General features: G+C 20.1%; 1 protein-coding gene across 2 annotated transcripts in view; it reads right to left on the bottom strand.

Moving 5' to 3' along the window:
• LOC109601182 (aquaporin AQPAe.a) overlaps positions 1 to 12,389 on the bottom strand; it is an 84,504-nt gene extending 72,115 nt beyond the window's left edge. The window contains exons 1-2 of one of the 2 annotated variants that reach the window (XM_020017404.2): positions 12,298 to 12,389; positions 4,438 to 4,500 (exon numbers count right to left, since the gene is read on the bottom strand). In XM_020017404.2, the coding sequence (XP_019872963.2) occupies positions 4,438 to 4,500; positions 12,298 to 12,307 (73 nt within the window). In that variant the 5' untranslated portion in view covers positions 12,308 to 12,389. Of the gene's footprint in view, positions 1 to 367; positions 609 to 4,437; positions 4,501 to 12,297 lie in introns of those variants that run through there. The other variant, XM_049965596.1, reaches the window with a different exon arrangement.
• Between the last annotated feature and the right edge of the window lie 10,632 nt (positions 12,390 to 23,021).

Below are 23,021 nucleotides of genomic sequence, written 5' to 3' on the forward strand. Positions count from 1 at the left end.
TCAAAGTTTTTCAAAATTAAAAAAAAAATACTGAGAATATTTTGAATTTTTAATTTAATTTTCAGTTATTAATAATTATTTATTATTATATATTTTTATACAATGCGTAATAAATTTCTGGTGTCACTTATTGCTAAACTTAATTAAATTAAAATAAAAGGATATAAATTAATGTAAGTAAAATTAAAAAAAAAAAGAATTTTATTGCAAATCACTTTTTTAATTGAGAATCACTTTTAAAACAATAAGTGAACAGTAATAAAAAAAACAATATTTTTGTATAGCTACTTAAACACCATTTAATTAAAGAAAAAATTGAATTTTTGATATAATATGTTGAAAAAATCAAATGAATTTTTGTACGAACCTGCCAAGTCCTTAGTCATTTTGTCCCAGTAGCCAAAACCAAACAACCGAAATCAACAAGCCGAATAAAATCACAACAACACAAACAGTCCAGTTAATAATAAATTCACTGGGCAAGTGGGAACGAGCCGTTTACTTATGATGGAAATCGCGACGACGATGGACAGTGTCAAATTGAATCTGAATCGTCGAAGCTATGGGAGATTTGAATGTCGGTCAGCGGTGGAACTGAATGATTCAAGTTTAGTATCGCGAAACAGTTATATAAGGTGAACACGATGCCCGGCACTGTGATGAACTTAATCAGCGCCGTGCACCAGGTACACACACACACACACACGGTGTCATCATTCTGTTTATCTCTTCTTGTCCGGCTTGTCTTGGAATTTTTGGTGGCTTGCAATTAGAATTAATTGGAAAATACGCGAACCTACTTAACTCCATTAATAACTAATACAAATTAAAAGCTTTTTTACGGGGTTTTTACCCAATCAAAAAATTTAGTGAATACTAAATTTAAATTATTTAATTAAAAAAAAAATTACTTTATTCTAAAATGCATGTATATGTATATGTATATGTGTATGTATATATTAATTATTGCTTATAATATTAATAATAGAATTTTTTAAAGATATTTTCTATTTTTTTTTCATATATATATATATATATATATATATATACATATATACATATATATAAATTATTTAATTAAAAAAAAAATTACTTTATTCTAAAATATATGTATATATTAATTATTACTTATAATATTAATAATAGAATTTTTTAAAGATATTTTCTATTTTTTTTTTTTCATATATATATATATATATATATATATGTATATATGTGGGATATATATATATATGTGGGAAATATTTGATTTAAATTAAAATTAATTTATTAAGCCATTTCTTATATTAGCCAAATAATTCTAATGAATTTTTTATGAAGAATTTATTCATAGTAATTATTTCATTTACAATATAAATTTTATAAATAATTTTATTTAATTTTATTTCTATAACAAACTGAAAAATATAATTATTGAAAATTTAATAACAACTTTTAATTTGTGTTTAATATACATTTTTTTATTCTTTCAAATTTTAATGTTTCAATTAAACGATTCAAAGTATTTTTTAATTTCTTTTTAATACTATTTTAATTTATAAAAAAGTTATAATTATATAATATAACCAATTTTATGTATTTAATTAGTTTTCAATAGTATTTAATACAAGTTAAATTAATTTTATTTTAATAAATATTTTATTATTTTATTTTTAACAAATACTTCAAATTTATATTTAATAATTTGATATTTAATGATTTGTAATTATTTTATTTTGTATAAATAACTCCATCTATTATTATTATTATTTTAATGTTTATTTAACTTTAATATCATTCATTTCATTTTTTATTGGTTAAATTCTATAAATTTATTTCTTTTTAATTTGATTTATTATGATTTTTAGCCATACAATTCAAATTAAAGAATTTTTAATCATTCCTGAATAATATTAATAACGTTTATATGAAATTATATTATTTTATTTTTTTAATTTTAGTTCAATAATCTAATTTGTTTGAATTAATTTTAATATTTATTTCATTGTTTTTTATTTTATTTCATTCTTATTTATTTAAAATTATTTCATTTTATTTTATTTTATTTCATTTTATTTGATTTCATTTTATTTCATGTTATTTCATTATATTTCATTTTATTTCATTTCATTTATTTAAAATTATTTCATTTTATTTTATTTTATTTCATTTTATTTGATTTCATTAAATTATATTTTATTTAATTATTTTATTTTAATTAAATAATTCAAATTTATTTTTTAATTGGATTTAATATTAATGTTTTTTATTATTATTTTTTTTTTGAATAATTACTTTTTTTTCATTTTGTTTAATTTAATGTTTTTTATATATGTGACTATTTTATTTTGGTTTCTTTAATATTATTTACTTAACACACATTTTTAATATTATGTTATTGCTATATAATAAAATTATTATTTTAATTTTAAACTACACTTATTTAATTAATCAAGCAACTATTTTAGTTAAATAATTAAAATTTAGTACATTTTATTGGAGTTTTTAATGTAATTATATTTTATTTTATTGTTAAATTAAAATTGTAGTTAAATATTAAGTAAATTTAAATTATTAAAGGGTATTAAAAATTTCTAATTATTTCTAAAAAAAGAATATTTAAATGTAATATAATTTTATTAATATTTTTTATTATATTTCTTTATTTGAATTAATTTTAATATTTATTTCACTGTTTTTAGTTTAATTTTATTCTATCTCAATTTTACTTTATTTCATTTAATTTTATTTCATTTTATTTTATTTTCCTTGATTTTATTTTATTTTATTTTGATTTTAAAGATATTTATTTAATTAATCAAGTAACTCCTTATTTTACATAAATAATTGAAATTTAATTCACTTTATTGTTTATTGAGTTTTAATAAAAAATAATTAATTAATTAATTATGTTTTATTTTATTGTTAAACTAAAATGGTAGTTAAATTATTAAAGGTTATTAAAAGTTTTTAACCATTTCTAAGAAAAGAATACTGTATAATAATTTGATTTAAATTTATATTAAATTATATTTTATTTTATATTTAATTATTTTTTTATTTTAATTAAAAAATTCATATTTATTTTTTTAATTTAATATTATGTTTTTTATTTTATTTTGTTTAATTTAATATTTTTTATATATATTTAAATTTTTTGTTTTGATTTCTTTAATATTATTTATTTATCACACATTTTTTTAACATTATGTTATTGCTATATAATAATAATAGGCATTAATATACTATTTTTTTATTTATAAAATTTTATTAATATTTTGAGATTTAGATAATTTTTTTATTATTTATTTAAACATCTTGCACTTTGATAACGAATTTATTAATTGTGATTAGATATCGATGATTTTTTTAAATTTAATTAAGACATTAATATCTCGTAATATCCCTTCAATATATTATCTAAATATGGCAGTTTAACAATAATGCATCTAATAAAATATGAACTTTATTTATCCCATATCACATAATCCTCTGTAATCTTAATAATTAATTTATAAATGAATGTATTTCTAATCATTATTGGTGGTATTTTAATAGGTTATCTTACATATATGCCAGTGGTATATTATAATAATTATTTATAAATAATATATTTGATAATGTATAGATATATATTTTACAGCCATTACAATCTTCAAAGTATGATTTTCTATAATTTTACACTTATTGAAATATAGGAATAGATTATACACTAATGTATGTAATAAAATATGAACTTTTACCAAATTATTATTTTAAATCATATAATCTATTGTAATCTCCATGATTAATTAAAAAATTAGATGTGTCTAATCTTTTAATTTTTATCTTATATTATATATGCATTTTTTTGTGATAATTATTTTTAGACAACTTTAAATTTGATTATATTATATATAGATGTATATATATTTTACAACCATTCCAATCTTTAAAGCATTCATATATATATATATATATATATATATATATATATATATATATATATATATATATATATATATATAATTTTACAACATATGTATATAAAAATTTTTATTATTATTTTATTGTTAATAAAGTTTTTTAATATGTACATATATTTTACTGCATTTTCATTAAAATAATGCAAATAAAAAACGTTTAAAACCTTAATGAAAACTGTGCCTTTCCTATCTGCGTTTTTTAAATGCTAACAATAATTAAAAATTAACCTTCCCAATAATTAATTAATTAAGTCTATTTTTTAATGCACTTAATATAAAAAAAATAGTTAATAGGTTTTTTAATTTAAAAATAAATTGAATTATTTGTTTAGGTTACTAATCTGAGATGTTAAGCACCAAATTGTACTTAAAGCAAATAGAACACATGTTAAAGTTAATCTTAAATAAATAATGTTTAAGTTATTTTCTCCTATTGTTTATTAGTTTTAGTGTGTTAATGTTATCTAAGTCAAATAAACTGAATTCAACTTACCTTTCCTTCGTCTTGTCTCCTTCTTCATTCCAATCACAACGTCTTCAGTTTCTTTGTAGTGTTCTATAAAGTATAATTAATTTTTATTGGAGCCTTAACATTAGTTTATTGATTTTTTGCAATGCCCTTTAAATTGACGTTAACAATTAAGTTAGGAACGGCTTAATTACAACATAATCGAACGAAACTAATTTACCTATTCTTGGGTTACACATACCTGAACTTTAATGTAAAAAATGGATACGTGATATGCTATACACAATCTTTGTATAATCAATCAAAGCAATAAATTCATTTTGAGCTTTTTCCAGTTATTTTATGCTCTGGGTGAAGTCAGTTTAACGATGATTTAGTTCATGCATCATTACAAAAAGGTAATTAATTATTAATGAAAGTATCGATTGATTTTTGAGACGATGCAAGTGTTGAAATGTCAGCAAAAATAGAAAAATCGTGGCCAACAATGTAAATAATTAATCATTATAATAAGAAAGGAAATGTTAATTTGTTTTTATAATAATATAAAAAAGGAATAAAATCTTTATGTATTGTTATTTTTTACATATGTAAAACTATCTAGGTTAATACAAAAATGTTCAACATAATGAAGAAATTTTATTTAAAACTACCAAAAAGAGGGAAATAATAAAATGTATTTTGTGACACAAATTCGTTGACTCAATTTTAACAAATTAAATTAATTGTACCTTGTCCATATGAGGATCAAAATTAGACTTTGAAGAATCAAATTAAATTTAATAGAGGCCTATATATTGGGTTAATAATTAATCATTTGAAATAGTACAAAGATCTGTCTGGAAATGTTGGAGGAGATGGCCTAAAAAACGTCACTAACGACATGTAGGAGCTTCAGGAAGACGTCAGGAATGTCTGGAACTTTAGTTACAGAAGCAATAAGGCTAAATCAATATTTTTACCACTTACTAATTTTTATATATCAGAAATCAGTGAAATCTATCCATTGGATCAATGTGTTCCATATTCTGTAACTAATTATAGATGTATAATACAATACAGCAGGACGAAATTGACCACCTCATTAGATCAATATCAAGCCTAGGCAATGAGTGTCTGGATCCTCATGGGAATTCAACAGATTCATAATTTATATTTAAAAAATGGTACCAAATCAATATAGTCATTATTTTTATTATATCAATTTTTATCATTTACAAATATTTATATATCAGATATCACTGAAATTTGACCATTCGATCTATGTGTTCTATATTCTGTCACTAATTATAGATGTATAATACAATACAGCAGGACGAAATTGACCACCTCATTAGATCAATGCCAAGGCTAGGCAATGAGTGTCTGGATCCTCATGGGAATTCAACAGATTCATAATTTAGATTTAAAAAATGATACTAAATCATGTAATCAATATTTTTACCTCAATTTTTATCATTTACAAATATTTATATATCAGATATCAGTGAAATTTGACCATTGGATCTATGTGTTCTATATTCTGTCACTAATTATACATCTATAATGCAATACAGCAGGACGAAATTGACCTCCTCATTAGATCAATGTCAAGGCTAAGCAATGAGTGTCTGGATCCTCATGGGAGGCCAACAGATTCATAGCTTAGATTTAAAAAATGATACAAAATCAATGTAATCAATATTTTTACCTCAATTTATATCATTTACTAATTTTTATATATCAGAAATCAGTGGAATTTTACCATTGGATCTATGTGTTCTATATTCTGTCACTAATTATACATGTATAATATAATACAGCAGGACGAAATTGACCTCATTAGATCAATGCCAAGGCTAGGCAATGAGTGTCTGGATCCTGATGGGAGTCCAACAGATTCATAGCTTAGATTTAAAACATGATACTAAATCAATATAGTCATTATTTTTATATCAATTTTTATCATTTACAAATATTTATATATCAGATATCACTGAAATTTGACCATTGGATCTATGTGTTCTATATTCTGTCACTAATTATAGATGTATAATACAATACAGCAGGACGAAATTGACCACCTCATTAGATCAATGTCAAGGCTAGGCAATGAGTGTCTGGATCCTCATGGGAATTCAACAGATTCATAATTTAGATTTAAAAAATGATACTAAATCATGTAATCAATATTTTTACCTCAATTTTTATCATTTACAAATATTTATATATCAGATATCAGTGAAATTTGACCATTGGATCTATGTGTTCTATATTCTGTCACTAATTATACATCTATAATGCAATACAGCAGGACGAAATTGACCTCCTCATTAGATCAATGTCAAGGCTAAGCAATGAGTGTCTGGATCCTCATGGGAGGCCAACAGATTCATAGCTTAGATTTAAAAAATGATACAAAATCAATGTAATCAATATTTTTACCTCAATTTATATCATTTACTAATTTTTATATATCAGAAATCAGTGGAATTTTACCATTGGATCTATGTGTTCTATATTCTGTCACTAATTATACATGTATAATATAATACAGCAGGACGAAATTGACCTCATTAGATCAATGCCAAGGCTAGGCAATGAGTGTCTGGATCCTGATGGGAGTCCAACAGATTCATAGCTTAGATTTAAAACATGATACTAAATCAATATAGTCATTATTTTTATATCAATTTTTATCATTTACAAATATTTATATATCAGATATCACTGAAATTTGACCATTGGATCTATGTGTTCTATATTCTGTCACTAATTATAGATGTATAATACAATACAGCAGGACGAAATTGACCACCTCATTAGATCAATGTCAAGGCTAGGCAATGAGTGTCTGGATCCTCATGGGAATTCAACAGATTCATAATTTGACCATTGGATCTATGTGTTCTATATTCTGTCACTAATTATACATCTATAATGCAATACAGCAGGACGAAATTGACCTCCTCATTAGATCAATGTCAAGGCTAAGCAATGAGTGTCTGGATCCTCATGGGAGGCCAACAGATTCATAGCTTAGTTTAAAAAATGATACAAAATCAATATAATCATTATTTTTATATCAATTTTTATCATTTACTAATATTTATATATCAGAAATCAGTAAAATTTGACCATTGGATCTATGTGTTCAATATTCTGTCACTAATTATACATGTATAATATAATACATCAGGACGAAATTGGGAGTACAACAGATTCACTGCTTAGATTTAAAAACTGACACTAAATCAATATAATCAATATTTTTGCCTCAATATTTATCATTTACAAATACTTATACATCAGATATCAGTGAAATTTGACCATTAGATCTATGTGTTCTATATTCTGTCACTAATTATACATCTATAATGCAATACAGCAGGACGAAATTGACCACCTCATTAGATCAATGGCAGGGCTAGGCAATGAGTGTCTGGATCCTCATGGAGTCCTACACATTCATAGCTTAGCTTAAAAAATAACACTAAATCAATATAATCAATATTTTTGCCTCAATTTTTATCATTTTCTAATATTTATATATCAGAAATCAGTGGAATTTGACCACTGGATCAATGTGTTCTATATTCTGTCACTAATTATACATGTATAATACAATACAGCAGGACGAAATTGACCACCTCATTAGATCAATGCCAAGGCTAGGCAATGAGTGTCTAGATCCTCATATATAGTCATTATTTTTATATCAATTTGTATCATTTACTAATATTTATATATCAGATATCACTGAAATTTGACCATTGGATCTATGTGTTCTATATTCTGTCACTAATTATAGATGTATAATACAATACAGCAGGACGAAATTGACCACCTCATTAGATCAATGGCAGGGCTAGGCAATGAGTGTCTGGATCCTCATGGAGTCCTACACATTCATAGCTTAGCTTAAAAAAAAAACACTAAATCAATATAATCAATATTTTTGCCTCAATTTTTATCATTTTCTAATATTTATATATCAGAAATCAGTGAAATTTGACCATTGTATCAATGTGTTCTATATTCTGTCACTAATTATACTTGTATAATACAATACAGCAGGACGAAATTGAGCACCTCATTAGATCAATGGCAGGGTTAGGCAATGAGTGTCTGGATCCTCATGGGAGTCCACCAGATTCATAGCTTAGATTTAAAAAATGATACTAAATCAATATAGTCATTATTTTTATGTCAATTTTTATCATTTACTAATATTTATATATCATAAATCATTGAAATTTGATCATTGGATCTATGTGTTCTATATTCTGTCACTAATTATACATATATAATACAATACAGCAGGACGAAATTGACCACCTCATTAGATCAATGCCAAGGCTAGGCAATGAGTGTCTAGATCCTCATGGGAGTCCATCAGATTCATGGCTTAGATTTAAAAAATGATACTAAATCAATATAGTCATTATTTTTATATCAATTTGTATCATTTACTAATATTTATATATCAGAAATCAGTGAAAATTGTCCATTGAATCTATGTTTTCTATATTCTGTCACTAATTATGCATATATAATACAATACAGCAGGACGAAATTGAGCACCTCATTAGATCAATGGCAGGGTAAGGCAATGAGTGCCTGGATCCTCATGGGAGTACAACACATTCATAGCTTAGATTTAAAAATGATACTAAATCAATACATTCAATAATTTATCTGAATTTTTATTATTTATTACTATTTATATACCATAAATCAATGAAATCTGACCATTGGATCTATGTGTTCTATATTCTGTCACTAATTATACATTATAATCAACTGGGATTACTTTATAATATAAACAAACATGGTCATAAATATTTTAATGTAATTTATTCATTAATCATTTTATATAACATGCTTTTCTAATTGGACACCAAAGCTTACTGTCCAGCAACATCTACTCCATTTTAAAAATTAATAATCAGATTAATCAGTCGATCTAATAATTTACAAACACGCAAATACAAAAGAGACTATATGTTAGTAGTATTGCAATATGAATTATTTACGTCTAATATAAATTATAGCCTATTGATTCTGGTACCCTGTTTCAGTTCCATTTGAAAAAATACTGACAAGCATGTTTTCGTGATACCACAACTTAATAATTCATATGGTCATTACAAAATTGCATGGATTATAATAGCTGTCTTTTTTTAATGCAACATAATTTATATCTGCATGTATTGGTAATATTAATTTGATTGCTGACTAATCAAGGGATATTAAACATTAAAGACGTAATTAAAAGACGACATTAAGACGTAAATTATAAACATTAACCATTTTGGTTTTTTATCCTGTACTTTATGAAGTAAATCGGCAATTTCGCAAGTTAATTATTAAATTAATCTGGCGTAATTATATTTTACTTATCTGGTGCTTATTGTTTTACTGTGGACTCATTTATTCATAAAGAAAATTATAATATCGTCATTATTATTATGATGTTAATATTAGTTTTATGCAATTTTAATTGGAAAATAACGTTGGTAAATACAAAAAATAAACACAATAAAACAATAAACCGTCTGAAATAACAATGAAAAAATGATTAAATTTAAAAAAATACACAAATTAAATAAAAACACTTTTTAGATCAACAAAATTTAATAAATGACATTTTAATTTGTTACATTATTTCAATAAAAAATTGCCTTAACTAATTTTAATTACAAAATAGAAACTTTTGTAAATATAAAAAATAACTAAAATGAAATAAAAAAATGACAGAAATCACAAAATGCTACTTTTAATAATTAAATGTTTAAATTAAATTCGGGTCTAAAAAATCTTCTTCAATTTATAAATAAATTGAGATTGGAAATTAAAAAAATAAAATTTGATTATATTTTTTCCTCTAGTTTATATTGCAAATTTTGATAATTAAAATGTTTATTAACAATTATGTAATATTTAATTTCATAAATTCATTTTTTTATTTAATAAAACATGGTAGTATATAAAATGTACAAATTTAAATATGATTTGTTTTAAAATAAAAAAATATTAGATCAATCAAAATTTAAATAATAAAACTTGATAAATTATAAAATAATATAAATTATATTGAAAAATTATATAGTGTCAAAAACAATTGTTGATATAAAAAATGTATAAAATAAAACAATATATTTCCTGAAATAATAAAATTATGTTTTTGACTTAATGACTTAATAATATTTTATAAGAATTTAAAAAAAGTAACTAAATTTAATTATACAGATCAATAAAAAGTTCAAATAAATTTTCATTAATAAAATATTTCATTATTAATTACATAAACTTATTTTTCTTATTTATATTTCTGTAAAAAAAATAATGGTCGAATAAATTAATTATTTTGTATATATATATATATATATATATATATATATATATATATTTATTTTATAATAATACATTTTTACATTGTACATATTTTATTAATATATTACATATAATTATAACTGTAATTATTATTATTATATTATATTATATATAATTAAAATTGAATATATAAAATATGTAAAAATGTAATAATAATAATATGTAATATTTAATTTGATAAATACATTTTTTGTTTAATAAAGTACTGTAGTATATATAATATACAAATTTAAATATGTTCTTTTTGAAAATAAAAAAATTAGGTCAATCAAATCTCAAATTTTGATGAAATTATAAAATAAAATAAATTAAAATATATATAAAACTATATATTGAAAAAATATATAGAATCAAAAACAATTGTTAATATGAATATTTTAAAAGAAATTGCACCGAAATTTAATTATACAAATCAGCAAAAAAATTCAAATAAACTTTAATTAATAAAATATTTCATTATTAATTACATAAACTTATTTCACTTATTTATATTTCTCTAAATAAACTGAATTAAAAAAAATAATGGACATAATAAATGTTTCCATATTTATATAAAATAAAAACATGACTTGGTAAATAAATAAATATATATATATATATATATATATATATATATATATATATATATATATATTAAGTTAAAAATAAAATTTTATATTAAATGTAACATTTAAATATACAACATAAAATTAAATAAAGAATGTGTCAGTATAAATTAATTTGCCTTTTTCTAATTTTCAGTTAAAGAAATAATTTTTAATATAAATTATATTTATTAAAATATTTTATTATTAATCATTTATATATTATACAGCTCTCAAAATGAAAAAAAAAATTAGGACTAACAAAACTTTTATTTTATTTTCCAAAAAATTGAAAAAATATATCAATATTAAATATTATTAATTTTTAAAAGTTGTTAATATGAAACAATACAAAGAAACAATAAACTGTCTGAAACAACAGAATGTCAATAAAATGACAGAACAAGAAGAGTAAGAAAAATGTGACAATGATTAGCTAATTGCACATAATAATTACTAATAATTATTTTTATTTAATAATAATTACCTTTAATTAATTAATAAAATGTTTTATTATTAATTGCAAAAACTTATGTTCCTTAATTCCTTTCCTTAAAATGACTATAGTATACAGTAATAAATTAAATTAAAAAAAAATTAAGAGATAAAAATTAATAAGAATTTTGTGGTTTCGAAAACAGAAAAAAAAAATAAATTTAATAGAATAATTTTTAAAATAATGATTAAGAAATAATTATTATAAAGTATATTGTTATTAATATGAAGTTTTTTTTTAACATTGAAATGAAAATTGTAACTCAAAAAAAAAACGAAATAAAATATTGTCCTAATTAATTATTTTTCCTATATATTGCACGTTTTTTATTAATTAAATTAATTTAATGAGATTAAAGACATTATTTTAATATAAATGAGTGTGTTTAATATTTTATGAAAGTTTCAACTAATTTAAAAAATTACGTACCCATTTTCATTTTATCACTTTATCACAAATTTGAAACAAAAAGCTGCATCAGATATTCAATAAATGTCTTATGTGTTACTGACAAGGCTGCCTCATATCACGCTAATCATATATGAGCGATTTTATTTGCTTCATTCTTGCGTATTTTATTAAGTATATATTTCAAAAGTGAGATAAGCGACGCCACTAATTACCGTTGCGTTTCTATCGCGATAGATAAAAATCGAAATTAATTATGCTTGTTACATAATAAACACCATCATCAAACCACCAGGATGTAATTTAATTATAAGTTGAAGGTGGTATTTGAAATTTTCTGGAAAATACCTGAGTTACATGGCAAATAATAAAGTTAGACCTTTAACTCAATAAAAAATTAAAATAAAACAAAAAGTATGAGAGAAAATATTTATTTATAAATTAATAAATAAAACGTTCTGGAATTTGTTGAGCGAATCAACAAATATTTTACGTACCACAAAACCAAAAGCAGGATGTATGGCTAATTATTATTTGCCGACTTAAGGGGTACTAATTACTGTCTGGAATTAGAGGTCAGCTTTGCATATTTAATTGTTTCTCTAAACGAATAACAAGACGCTTTTAACACGTTTTGTTTGTAAATATAATTTTTATTCAGCAACTACGACATAAAATGAGCTTTATAAAAATTACAGCTTCCAAACTTAAATTATATTCTTTTATTATTTTTATTTATGTTCTTTTAGTTTATTTTTTATTATTATTATGTGACATACGACTTTCAATACCATTAAATTTAGATTATTAAAAATATAACTAATTTCAACTTTTTTTTTGTACTAAGGTTATTAATTTAAAAAAAAAACTAAAACTATACAATTGTGGTTATGTTAATTAAATTCTAAATTATACTAGACCAAACATTGTTTTCTCATAGTAATAAAAAAAAAATATAATTTTTTAAATTATATTTTAAATTTTTTTAAATTTTTATTATGATTACCTTAAATTAACAAAAATATAAAATGATACAATAGTATTGTAGTTACGTTAAATTAAATATAAATTGTAAATAACAAGTTAATTTACTTTTTATAAAATAAAATTAAATAATAATAATAATATTTATATAAAATTGGTACAAAAATAATTAATATAATAAAAAGAAAATTAACTTGATTTACTAATATTTAAAAAAAAAATAAATCGTATTTAATTTAAGATTTATATTTGTACATCTTATTTAAATTAACATCAAATAAAAAATATTTGCATAAGTTTAACATTTTAGTACACTTGAATTTAAAAAAAAAAAATACAAAAAATGATATTTTATGTATAATAAAATATATTTTATATATAATAAAATATTCAACTTAATTAAATGATTGTTAAATTACAGTTTAATCTAAATCGATACAATAGAGTCTAAATTGTTTATGATCATTTAATTTTAATATATATGTACAAATTTTAGATAGCTTAATTTACATTTTATAATTATTCTTTCAAAAATTATGTTAAATTTATTTAAATTGAATTTATCTAAATTAATTTAGTAAAATTTTATTTACAACTATTATATAAAAAGTTTTTCCATTTCTTACTTATATTAAATTCAATTATTTCTTTCTTAAAATATTAAAATATTTTATCTTCATTTAATTTTAATATATTTTAATCAATAATAATTTATGATATAATTGACTAATTTTATTTTTATAATTTTTATATATTATATATTATATATTATATATTATATATTATATATTATATATTATATATTATATATTATATATTATATATTATATATTATATATTATATATTATATATTATATATTATATATTATATATTATATATTATATATTATATATTATATATTATATATTATATATTATATATTATATATTATATATTATATATTATATATTATATATTATATATTATATATTATATATTATATATTATATATTATATATTATATATTATATATTATATATTATATATTATATATTATATATTATATATTATATATTATATATTATATATTATATATTATATATTATATATTATATATTATATATTATATATTATATATTATATATTATATATTATTAGATATAGAAATATTATTATTGTTTTACTTAAATTTACTTATAATTAATTATTTATTTATTTGTTTATAATAATTGTTTGTAAGTTAAAATTTAAGGAAGTTATATAATTCAAATTTTGACATCACGAATTATCTAAATAAATTATGCATATCATGTCATTTTTGCAATTTTTAACAACATCATACTAGTACAAAATAATTACTTGATTGTTAGAAAAAAACCACAATCTCAGAACACCATACAATTATGGTAGCAATTCAGTACCGTGTAATCCACAATTAACAAAGGAAGATTCTGGAATTCAGAGAATCAAATCCATTATTCCTAAATAATTGCATTTTTTTTCTATGACACAATAGAAAAAAAATTTCCTATTATTACTTTTTTCCATTGTAAAAATCAGCAGAATCACTTGCTGATTTGTAATTGGTTAATTAATCAAGTACAAATATTTTAATCACTAAAATTTCCATCAGATTTATTTCCATTCGTATTCAAATAAATGTTTTGTTATATAAATAAATATTTTTATTGGTATTTTTATTCTAAAAATTACAATTGCACTTTTAATTAGAAATACATACAGTGTGATCGTAACTGATCATTAGAAGCTTATGTATATGGAACTGAAAGAGGTTCAATCAACCTGAAATTTTTGTTGCAGCAATAAATAAAAAATATTATCTATTTTTCTAATATATTTTCAATTATTGACATTAATTTTTTTCAAATGCTTTTTTGTCTTTGTGGTACTTATTTTTTTAATGTGAATAACAAAAATGGCTGTATGACCACTAATTATAATGTGGAAAGATTCATTCTTTATATGCATAGATATTAATAGTGTTTTTGTTCCAGCTACAAATAAAATATAATATCCATTTTTCTAATATATTTTCAATTGTTTGACCTTTATTTTTTATTCAAATGCTATTTTGAATACTTTTTTTTTGTTTTTAATATTTTAAAGTACTATACAGGATGTTGCGTTTTTCATTTTTTTTTTACTTACTTTAAATAGTTTATAATCTCTCTGTATATAAGAATAAATAAAATTTAAGTGTTAAAAAACTGTTCCTTATATTTTCAGTATTTAAATTTAGAAAATTAAATAAAATTTTATTATAAATTATAATAAATATTTATTTTATTATTATTTTTTAATTTTAATCAAATATTTTATCTTTTTTTATTAATTTTAAATATAATATATAATTTTCCTTAATAATTTAACTTAAATATTTTATTTTTTTAATTCAAATTAAGTATTTTATTGTTGCAATTTGAATTATTTGGAACTTATGTATATATAACTAAAAGATATTCATCCTGAAATTTTTGTTTCAGCTATAAATAAAAAATAATATCCATTTTTGTAATATATTTTCAATTGTTTGACGTTTATTTTTTATTCAAATGCTATTTTGAATACTTTTTTTTTGTTTTTAATATTTTAAAGTACTATACAGGACGTTGGGTTTTTCATTTTTTTTTCTTACTTTAAATAGTTTATAACCTCTCTGTATATAAGAATAAATAAAATTTAAGTGTTAAAAAACTGTTCCTTTTATTTTCAGTATTTAAATTTAGAAAATTAAATAAAATTTTATTATAAATTATAATAAATATTTATTTTATTATTATTTTTTAATTTTAATCAAATATTTTATCTTTTTTTATTAATTTTAAATAAAATATATAATTTTCCTTAATAATTTAACTTAAATATTTAATTTTTTATTTCAAATTAAATATTTTATTATTGCAATTTGAATTGTTAGAAACTTATGTATATATAACTGAAAGATATTCAATCTGAAATTTTTGTTTCAGCTACAAATAAAATATAATATCCATTTTTCTAATATATTTTCAATTGTTTGACCATTATTTTTTATTCAAATGCTATTTTGAATACTTTTTTTTGTTTTTAATATTTTAAAGTACTATACAGGATGTTGGGTTTTTCATTTTTTTTTTTCTTACTTTAAATAGTTTATAATCTCTCTGTATATAAGAATAAATAAAATTTAAGTGTTAAAAAACTGTTCCTTTTATTTTCAGTATTTAAATTTAGAAAATTAAATAAAATTTTATTATAAATTATAATAAATATTTATTTTATTATTATTTTTTAATTTTAATCAAATATTTTATCTTTTTTTATTAATTTTAAATAAAATATATAATTTTCCTTAATAATTTAACTTAAATATTTAATTTTTTTATTTCAAATTAAATATTTTATTATTGCAATTTGAATTGTTAGAAACTTATGTATATATAACTGAAAGATATTCAATCTGAAATTTTTGTTTCAGCTACAAATAAAATATAATATCCATTTTTCTAATATATTTTCAATTGTTTGACCTTTATTTTTTATTCAAATGCTATTTTGAATACTTTTTTTTGTTTTTAATATTTTAAAGTACTATACAGGATGTTGGGTTTTTCATTTTTTTTTTTCTTACTTTAAATAGTTTATAATCTCCCTGTATATAAGAATAAATAAAATTTAAGTGTTAAAAAACTGTTCCTTATATTTTTAGTATTTAAATTTAGAAAATTAAATAAAATTTTATTATAAATTATAATAAATATTTATTTCATTATTATTTTTTAATTTTAATCAAATATTTTATCTTTTTTTATTAATTTTAAATAAAATATATAATTTTCCTTAATAATTTAACTTAAATATTTTATTTTTTTAATTCAAATTAAATATTTTATTATTGCAATTTGAATTATTAGGAACTTATATATATACAACTGAAAGATATTCTACTTGAAAATAAAATTTAAGTGTTAAAAAACTGCTCCATGTAAGGTCCACATTATTAAATGTAATTTTGATTTAAAACAAAGTGTTGTATTAATTTACATAATTATAATCTGCTCAACCCAATTTTTGCCAATGCAATTTTAGGTGTAGTATTCGTTTGTCGGTGCTTAATTAAATACATGTATGTAATAATGGTCAAAACAATAATTAGATATTTGTTTATTTCGTAACGGCTTTCATTATAAGTGTGCATAATAAAACGTGGGCATGTAATTTCATTTCAGTAGGTGTAAATAACATCCATTTTAACCAAATTTCGCCGAAGTTAATTGAGTTCAAAAATAGTTCAAGGAAACTTGAACTTGAAACTTTGCAAAACTGTGCACAAGATAATAATGGCAAATCACGAACTAATCATCCATCATACGTTTTATATAATTATTATTACTATTTTTTTCATGAATAGGGGGGTGCTCAAATAAATTTAGTTTACAGGTTAAATTTGAGACTTTATCGGAATGACTGGAGTGTGAAGGATAAACGAATATTTTCTTCTCGTTATTTCTAGCCAAATGATTTTGATATGCCGATAATTAACTTGTTTTAAATGCGTGTTTTTAACCATAAAAATGTAATTAATATGTGACGTTATCGTACCATTTTAATCGGTAACAATTTATACAACAAGACAAACATGGAATAAGATATAAATATAAAAAAGCAACATTGAAATCTCATAATGTTTTTCACTGACGTAATTGCAATTATTTCACAACGTCCGCTCCAAAAAAGTCATTAGGCAATTTGCAAATTTCAGATGGATCATGTCATGCAATTATTAAATTTTCATCCTTCGTGTTTTGACATACCTTAATTATTTATTAATGTATCAAAAAGAAAATCCATACCCACCATATGGATGGTGGAATTCTTTTGGTAATTGTGTTAAAAATTCAACAAATATTAAATGGCGTGTGCTAATTGTTATAATATTTAACCTGTAAACAGATGATACGAGTATTTAAAAAGTACACAAGTTCGATAATTTACTGTTCAAATAAATTTAATAGAATTAGACACTGAATGTTTAAATAGTTATAAATTATGTGATTTATTCGTAATAACACTAATTTATGCTTTTTAAATAAATGGCGCCACTGAAACTTTTAGATACGTTAAGTTATTTGTGAAAAAAATGAATTTATACGTCAACAGCACTGCCTATCATAAATCCAAAAAAAATGTTTCGACAAATACGTATTTTTAGTCCAAGAATTCAAATATGTAGTTAAAAATTGGGGTTCTTTTTTAAGATTTCAAAGTTACCCCAATCTGGGACACTCTCGAGATATGTGAAAGATTCATAGGAAAAAATCACTCTTAATACAAATGCCTTTTTATATTTAATAATATATATAAACTAATTTTGAAAGCACGAAAACTTTCAGCATTAAACTTTTTGGAAATAAAAAATTTATTTAGTTTATCAACAACGTGAAAGGATTTATATTTTTTTGAACAAACAAATTATTTCATAATTCTATTAAAATGCATGATTCTTACTTGGTACGTTACAAAATGATTACTCAGAAAATTTATTTTATTTATTCTTAGATACGTAAAAATTAAATTACTGAATGTGTCAAGGATAATACATAAACTTTTTCCAAAAAATAATAAAAATATATTTGTGAAAATATTTCATTGAAAAAACTTGAATTTACTTATTATATTACATTAACATTTATTAAACTAAATAATATAAATTACTTTTAAATAACTTGCAAAAACAAGTTTTTAGCAATAAAATTTCTATAATAATTAATCAGAAAATTTGTTTTATTCATATTTAGATCCATACAAATAATATTACCATATGTTAAAAAGTATAATTAGTTAAAAAATGAACGTAATATTGATTTAGGAGAATTTTTTGTAAATACAAAATTACAATATTTATAAAACTAATTTTGAAATAATAAATTTTCTATCTATACCAGAAATATTTTAAAATTAGTAATATTATATTAAAATATATATTATTTTTTCATTAATATAAATTAAATATTTTATTATTCTTTATTAATTTTAATCAACGATTTTATTATTTTAATAATTTTAAATAAAATATTTTTTTTTATAATTTAAATTATATATATATATAATAATTTAAATTATATATATATATATAATATTTATTTTTTTATAATTTTATTTTTTTTTTTTTTAATAATTATTGTATTTATTGTACAAATTAATGTGTTTATTATTTTTTTAATTTTACATTAAATATTTTATTATTTTATTTATATTATTATATTATATACATACTTTATTATTATAATTTTTTTTTTTAAATTAATTTATTTAAATTTAATTAACCAATTTAGTGTTATTTTTTCATTAATATAAATTAAATATTTTATTATTCTTTATTAATTTTAATCAACGATTTTATTATTTTAATAATTTTAAATAAAATATTTTTTTTTTATAATTTAAATTAACTATTTTATTTTATTTTTTTTTTAATGATTATTGTATTTATTGTACAAATTAATGTGTTTATTATTTTTTTAATTTTACATTAAATATTTTATTATTTTATTTATATTATTATATTATATACATACTTTATTATTATAATTTTTTTTTTAAATTAATTTATTTAAATTTTAATTAATAATAATATATTATTATTATTTTTTTAAATTTAATTAACCAATTTAGTGTTTTAAATTTTAATAAAATATATATTTTTTTTAATTCAAATTATTATACTATTATTTTTTTTTAATTTTAAATAAAATCTTATTTCTTTTTGTAATTTAAATTAAATATTTAATTTTTTTAAAGTTAAATATTTTATTATTGCAATTTTAATTTAAATATTTTTATTATTTAAAGTTAGAAAATTAAATATTTTAGTGTCTTTTAATTTTAACTAACTATTTTAATGTTTTATTAATGTTTTTTTATTTAAACAAACACACATAAATAAACAAACTTTAAAATAACAAAACTTTTACCAAATCCGGAAATCTCTATCTAATTCATTTTTATCTGGGAATGGCAATTAAAAATTATGTATCTATTTTTTAATTAATGAAAACATGTTTTTTAAATATTTTATAAGAACAAATTAATTAATTCATTTTAGTTTTATCACAAATGTGAAACGAAAATTTTTGCTGTTTTGAACATGCAAATTATTTCATAAGAAAGTGATGATGGATTTTATTAATTATAAATAAAATTGTTGATGTGTCAAGGATTATAGTTTTGCCGAAAAATTATTAACGAAAATGGTAATTTAAAGTAATTAAAAGTTAATTAAAAGTACATAAGATTATATAATTATACATTGTTTTTTTATATTTTAGTTTAAATAATTTTAAGTTAATTTTTGAACAGTTAAAATTATTATCATTATTATTAATTTAATCATAAAATGATTAAAAAATTAAATTAAATAATGCTCAACTTATTAAAAAAGTTTTAAATAATGTTTTTTTATTAATTATAATTTATATATAAATTTAAATAAAAATAAACATAAATATTATATTAAATGGTATTTTATTATTTATTAAATTGTATTTTATTTTTTTAATTTTCCATGAAACTAATTAAGAAAATTTTACTACTTAACCACAAATGTTTAAATGAAAATTTGAGGTTTTAAACAAGTTGTAATTTATGTAAATTTTATAAAAAACAATCTAATTATGACACAAAACATTAAAAATTTGAGCACAAAAAATTATTTTATTGAAATTTATTTAAAAAATTAGTTTTTTACTTTTATTAGGTATCTTTTTAATAATCAACATCGTTTTAAATATAATGGTTTTTTAGCACGTATTTAGTGATTACACAAAAAAATTATAACACGTAGTTGGACAATTATATTATTATTAACTTAAAAATTATGTTTGGGTTTGGTACTAAGATAATTAGAAAGTTAAATCTAATAATTAAACAGAGATTGGAAAATTCTTACACAATAAACAAATATTAATTAATATTCATATAAATAATTATTAGAAAAACGTGTTGAAAAATGTTAAAAATTAGATGTAATTACATAAATTTAGTGCCAAAATCAAAACCTCTCTTGCATAATAACATCAAAATAATTTATTTCACAATAATTTAGTTCAAGATTAAAATTACAACGATAAATTATAGAAGCTATAAACTTTATAAAGGTAATAAAATATCATTGTTTATTTAAAATATTACATAATTAAACACAAGTTCTCAATTTTAGATTAACTGTATATTAATTGCAATTCTTGGGTTGTCAAACTAATCCTTTTGGAATGACCTGTTACATATTAGCATCAAAAATTTAAATAAATAAATATTATATAACAATTAAGAACGGAAATAGAGTTACCTTCAACAATAAATATTTTGTATAACCAGTGACATTTCACATACTTCTAAATGATACATTGATTGAGAATTTTTAAGAATGAATTCTGAATATGTTATTTATGCATTAACATAAAAATTGCAATAAAAATTAAAATAATGAATAAATTTGGGTTAATGATTATATTACAAGGATACAATAGTTGTATTCGTTTCGTATGAAAGAAACATTTATCACCCATTCATTCAGTCAGTCTCTTGAATTTTTAAATCTTCTCTTAATCTTACCTAGTTTATGTTACATCGGATTGTAATCATATAATTAATTAATAACTAAGTCAAATATCCCTTGAATTGATCTTGACTCATTCCACTTAAAGATGCAAGGTCGTTCCTAATGGAACTGTGGAAAATTATTTCGTGTTGAATAAGATAATTACTTTAACATAATCCATTATTGAATTTAAATCTTGTTACTTCGTTTATTAAAAAAAAAACGACATTGTTTGCTGGTAGATTAGTTCAAAGTGTCTGGAATTTACATTTACAGTTTTTGTCTTGGAAATTCCTGCAGGAAGTACCAAGAAATCAGTCAACTGAATAAAAGGATGTACAAAAACAACGATTGAAAGATTCGACGCAGATTATTAAACATTTTGCATGGTGTAAAAACTTAAATTTAAATTTAAAGTTCATAAGGCATAAGTGTGCCAAGAGAATAAGGTAAACTCACAATATTTATGAACTAAAAATTCAAGATAAGATAAATTTATTGCCAATAAAATAAGGCAATAAATAATAGCAAACACCGCAAAAACTTATTAAATGTTACTTCTGTTGCAAGAAAAATAATTTTATTAACCCCAAATGAGTGTCAGTTTCCTGCTGGTTTGATTAGATGTAGCTTGTTCATCGTGGGAATAACATTAATTGGTTATTAGCAGCATTGGGCAACTGGGCAGCAAAATGTAATCCAATAAGGGGTCAACAATTGCTTCACAACTCTTCACGAAGCCAATTTTTGACACATTACATACCTCGAAGTGATTGTCTTCTATTTTATCGTACCTTTTATGATGGTAATGAAGTTTATGAAACGTACTGAATTTTTAACTTGACCCACAACGATTTGTTTGAGCAAGTAATTAAGTTTGCCATTATATAACCCCGAATTAGATCACTGGCAAGCAATTCGAAAGGGTCAATAAAGAGAAGTGTGTGACGCAAAAGTGAATTTGTGGTTTGTGTTTAATGAACTTTTATGACTGCACGGTATGGAGGTCAATGCTTAGAAAACAATTCGAGAACTCAAGTGAAGAGTGCAACAGGGAAAACTATAGTACCAAGTGAAAACTGCCTCAGAGAAATTCCATAATTAACTGTGTTCCATTAAAAATATATGTTTGTTAAAAAGAAAAGTTGCTCGTAAATTTAACTACTAATTAATAAATTTAT

Source organism: Aethina tumida, chromosome 3, assembly GCF_024364675.1.
Source record: "Aethina tumida isolate Nest 87 chromosome 3, icAetTumi1.1, whole genome shotgun sequence".
In the NCBI taxonomy this organism is placed as follows: Eukaryota; Metazoa; Arthropoda; class Insecta; order Coleoptera; family Nitidulidae; genus Aethina; species Aethina tumida.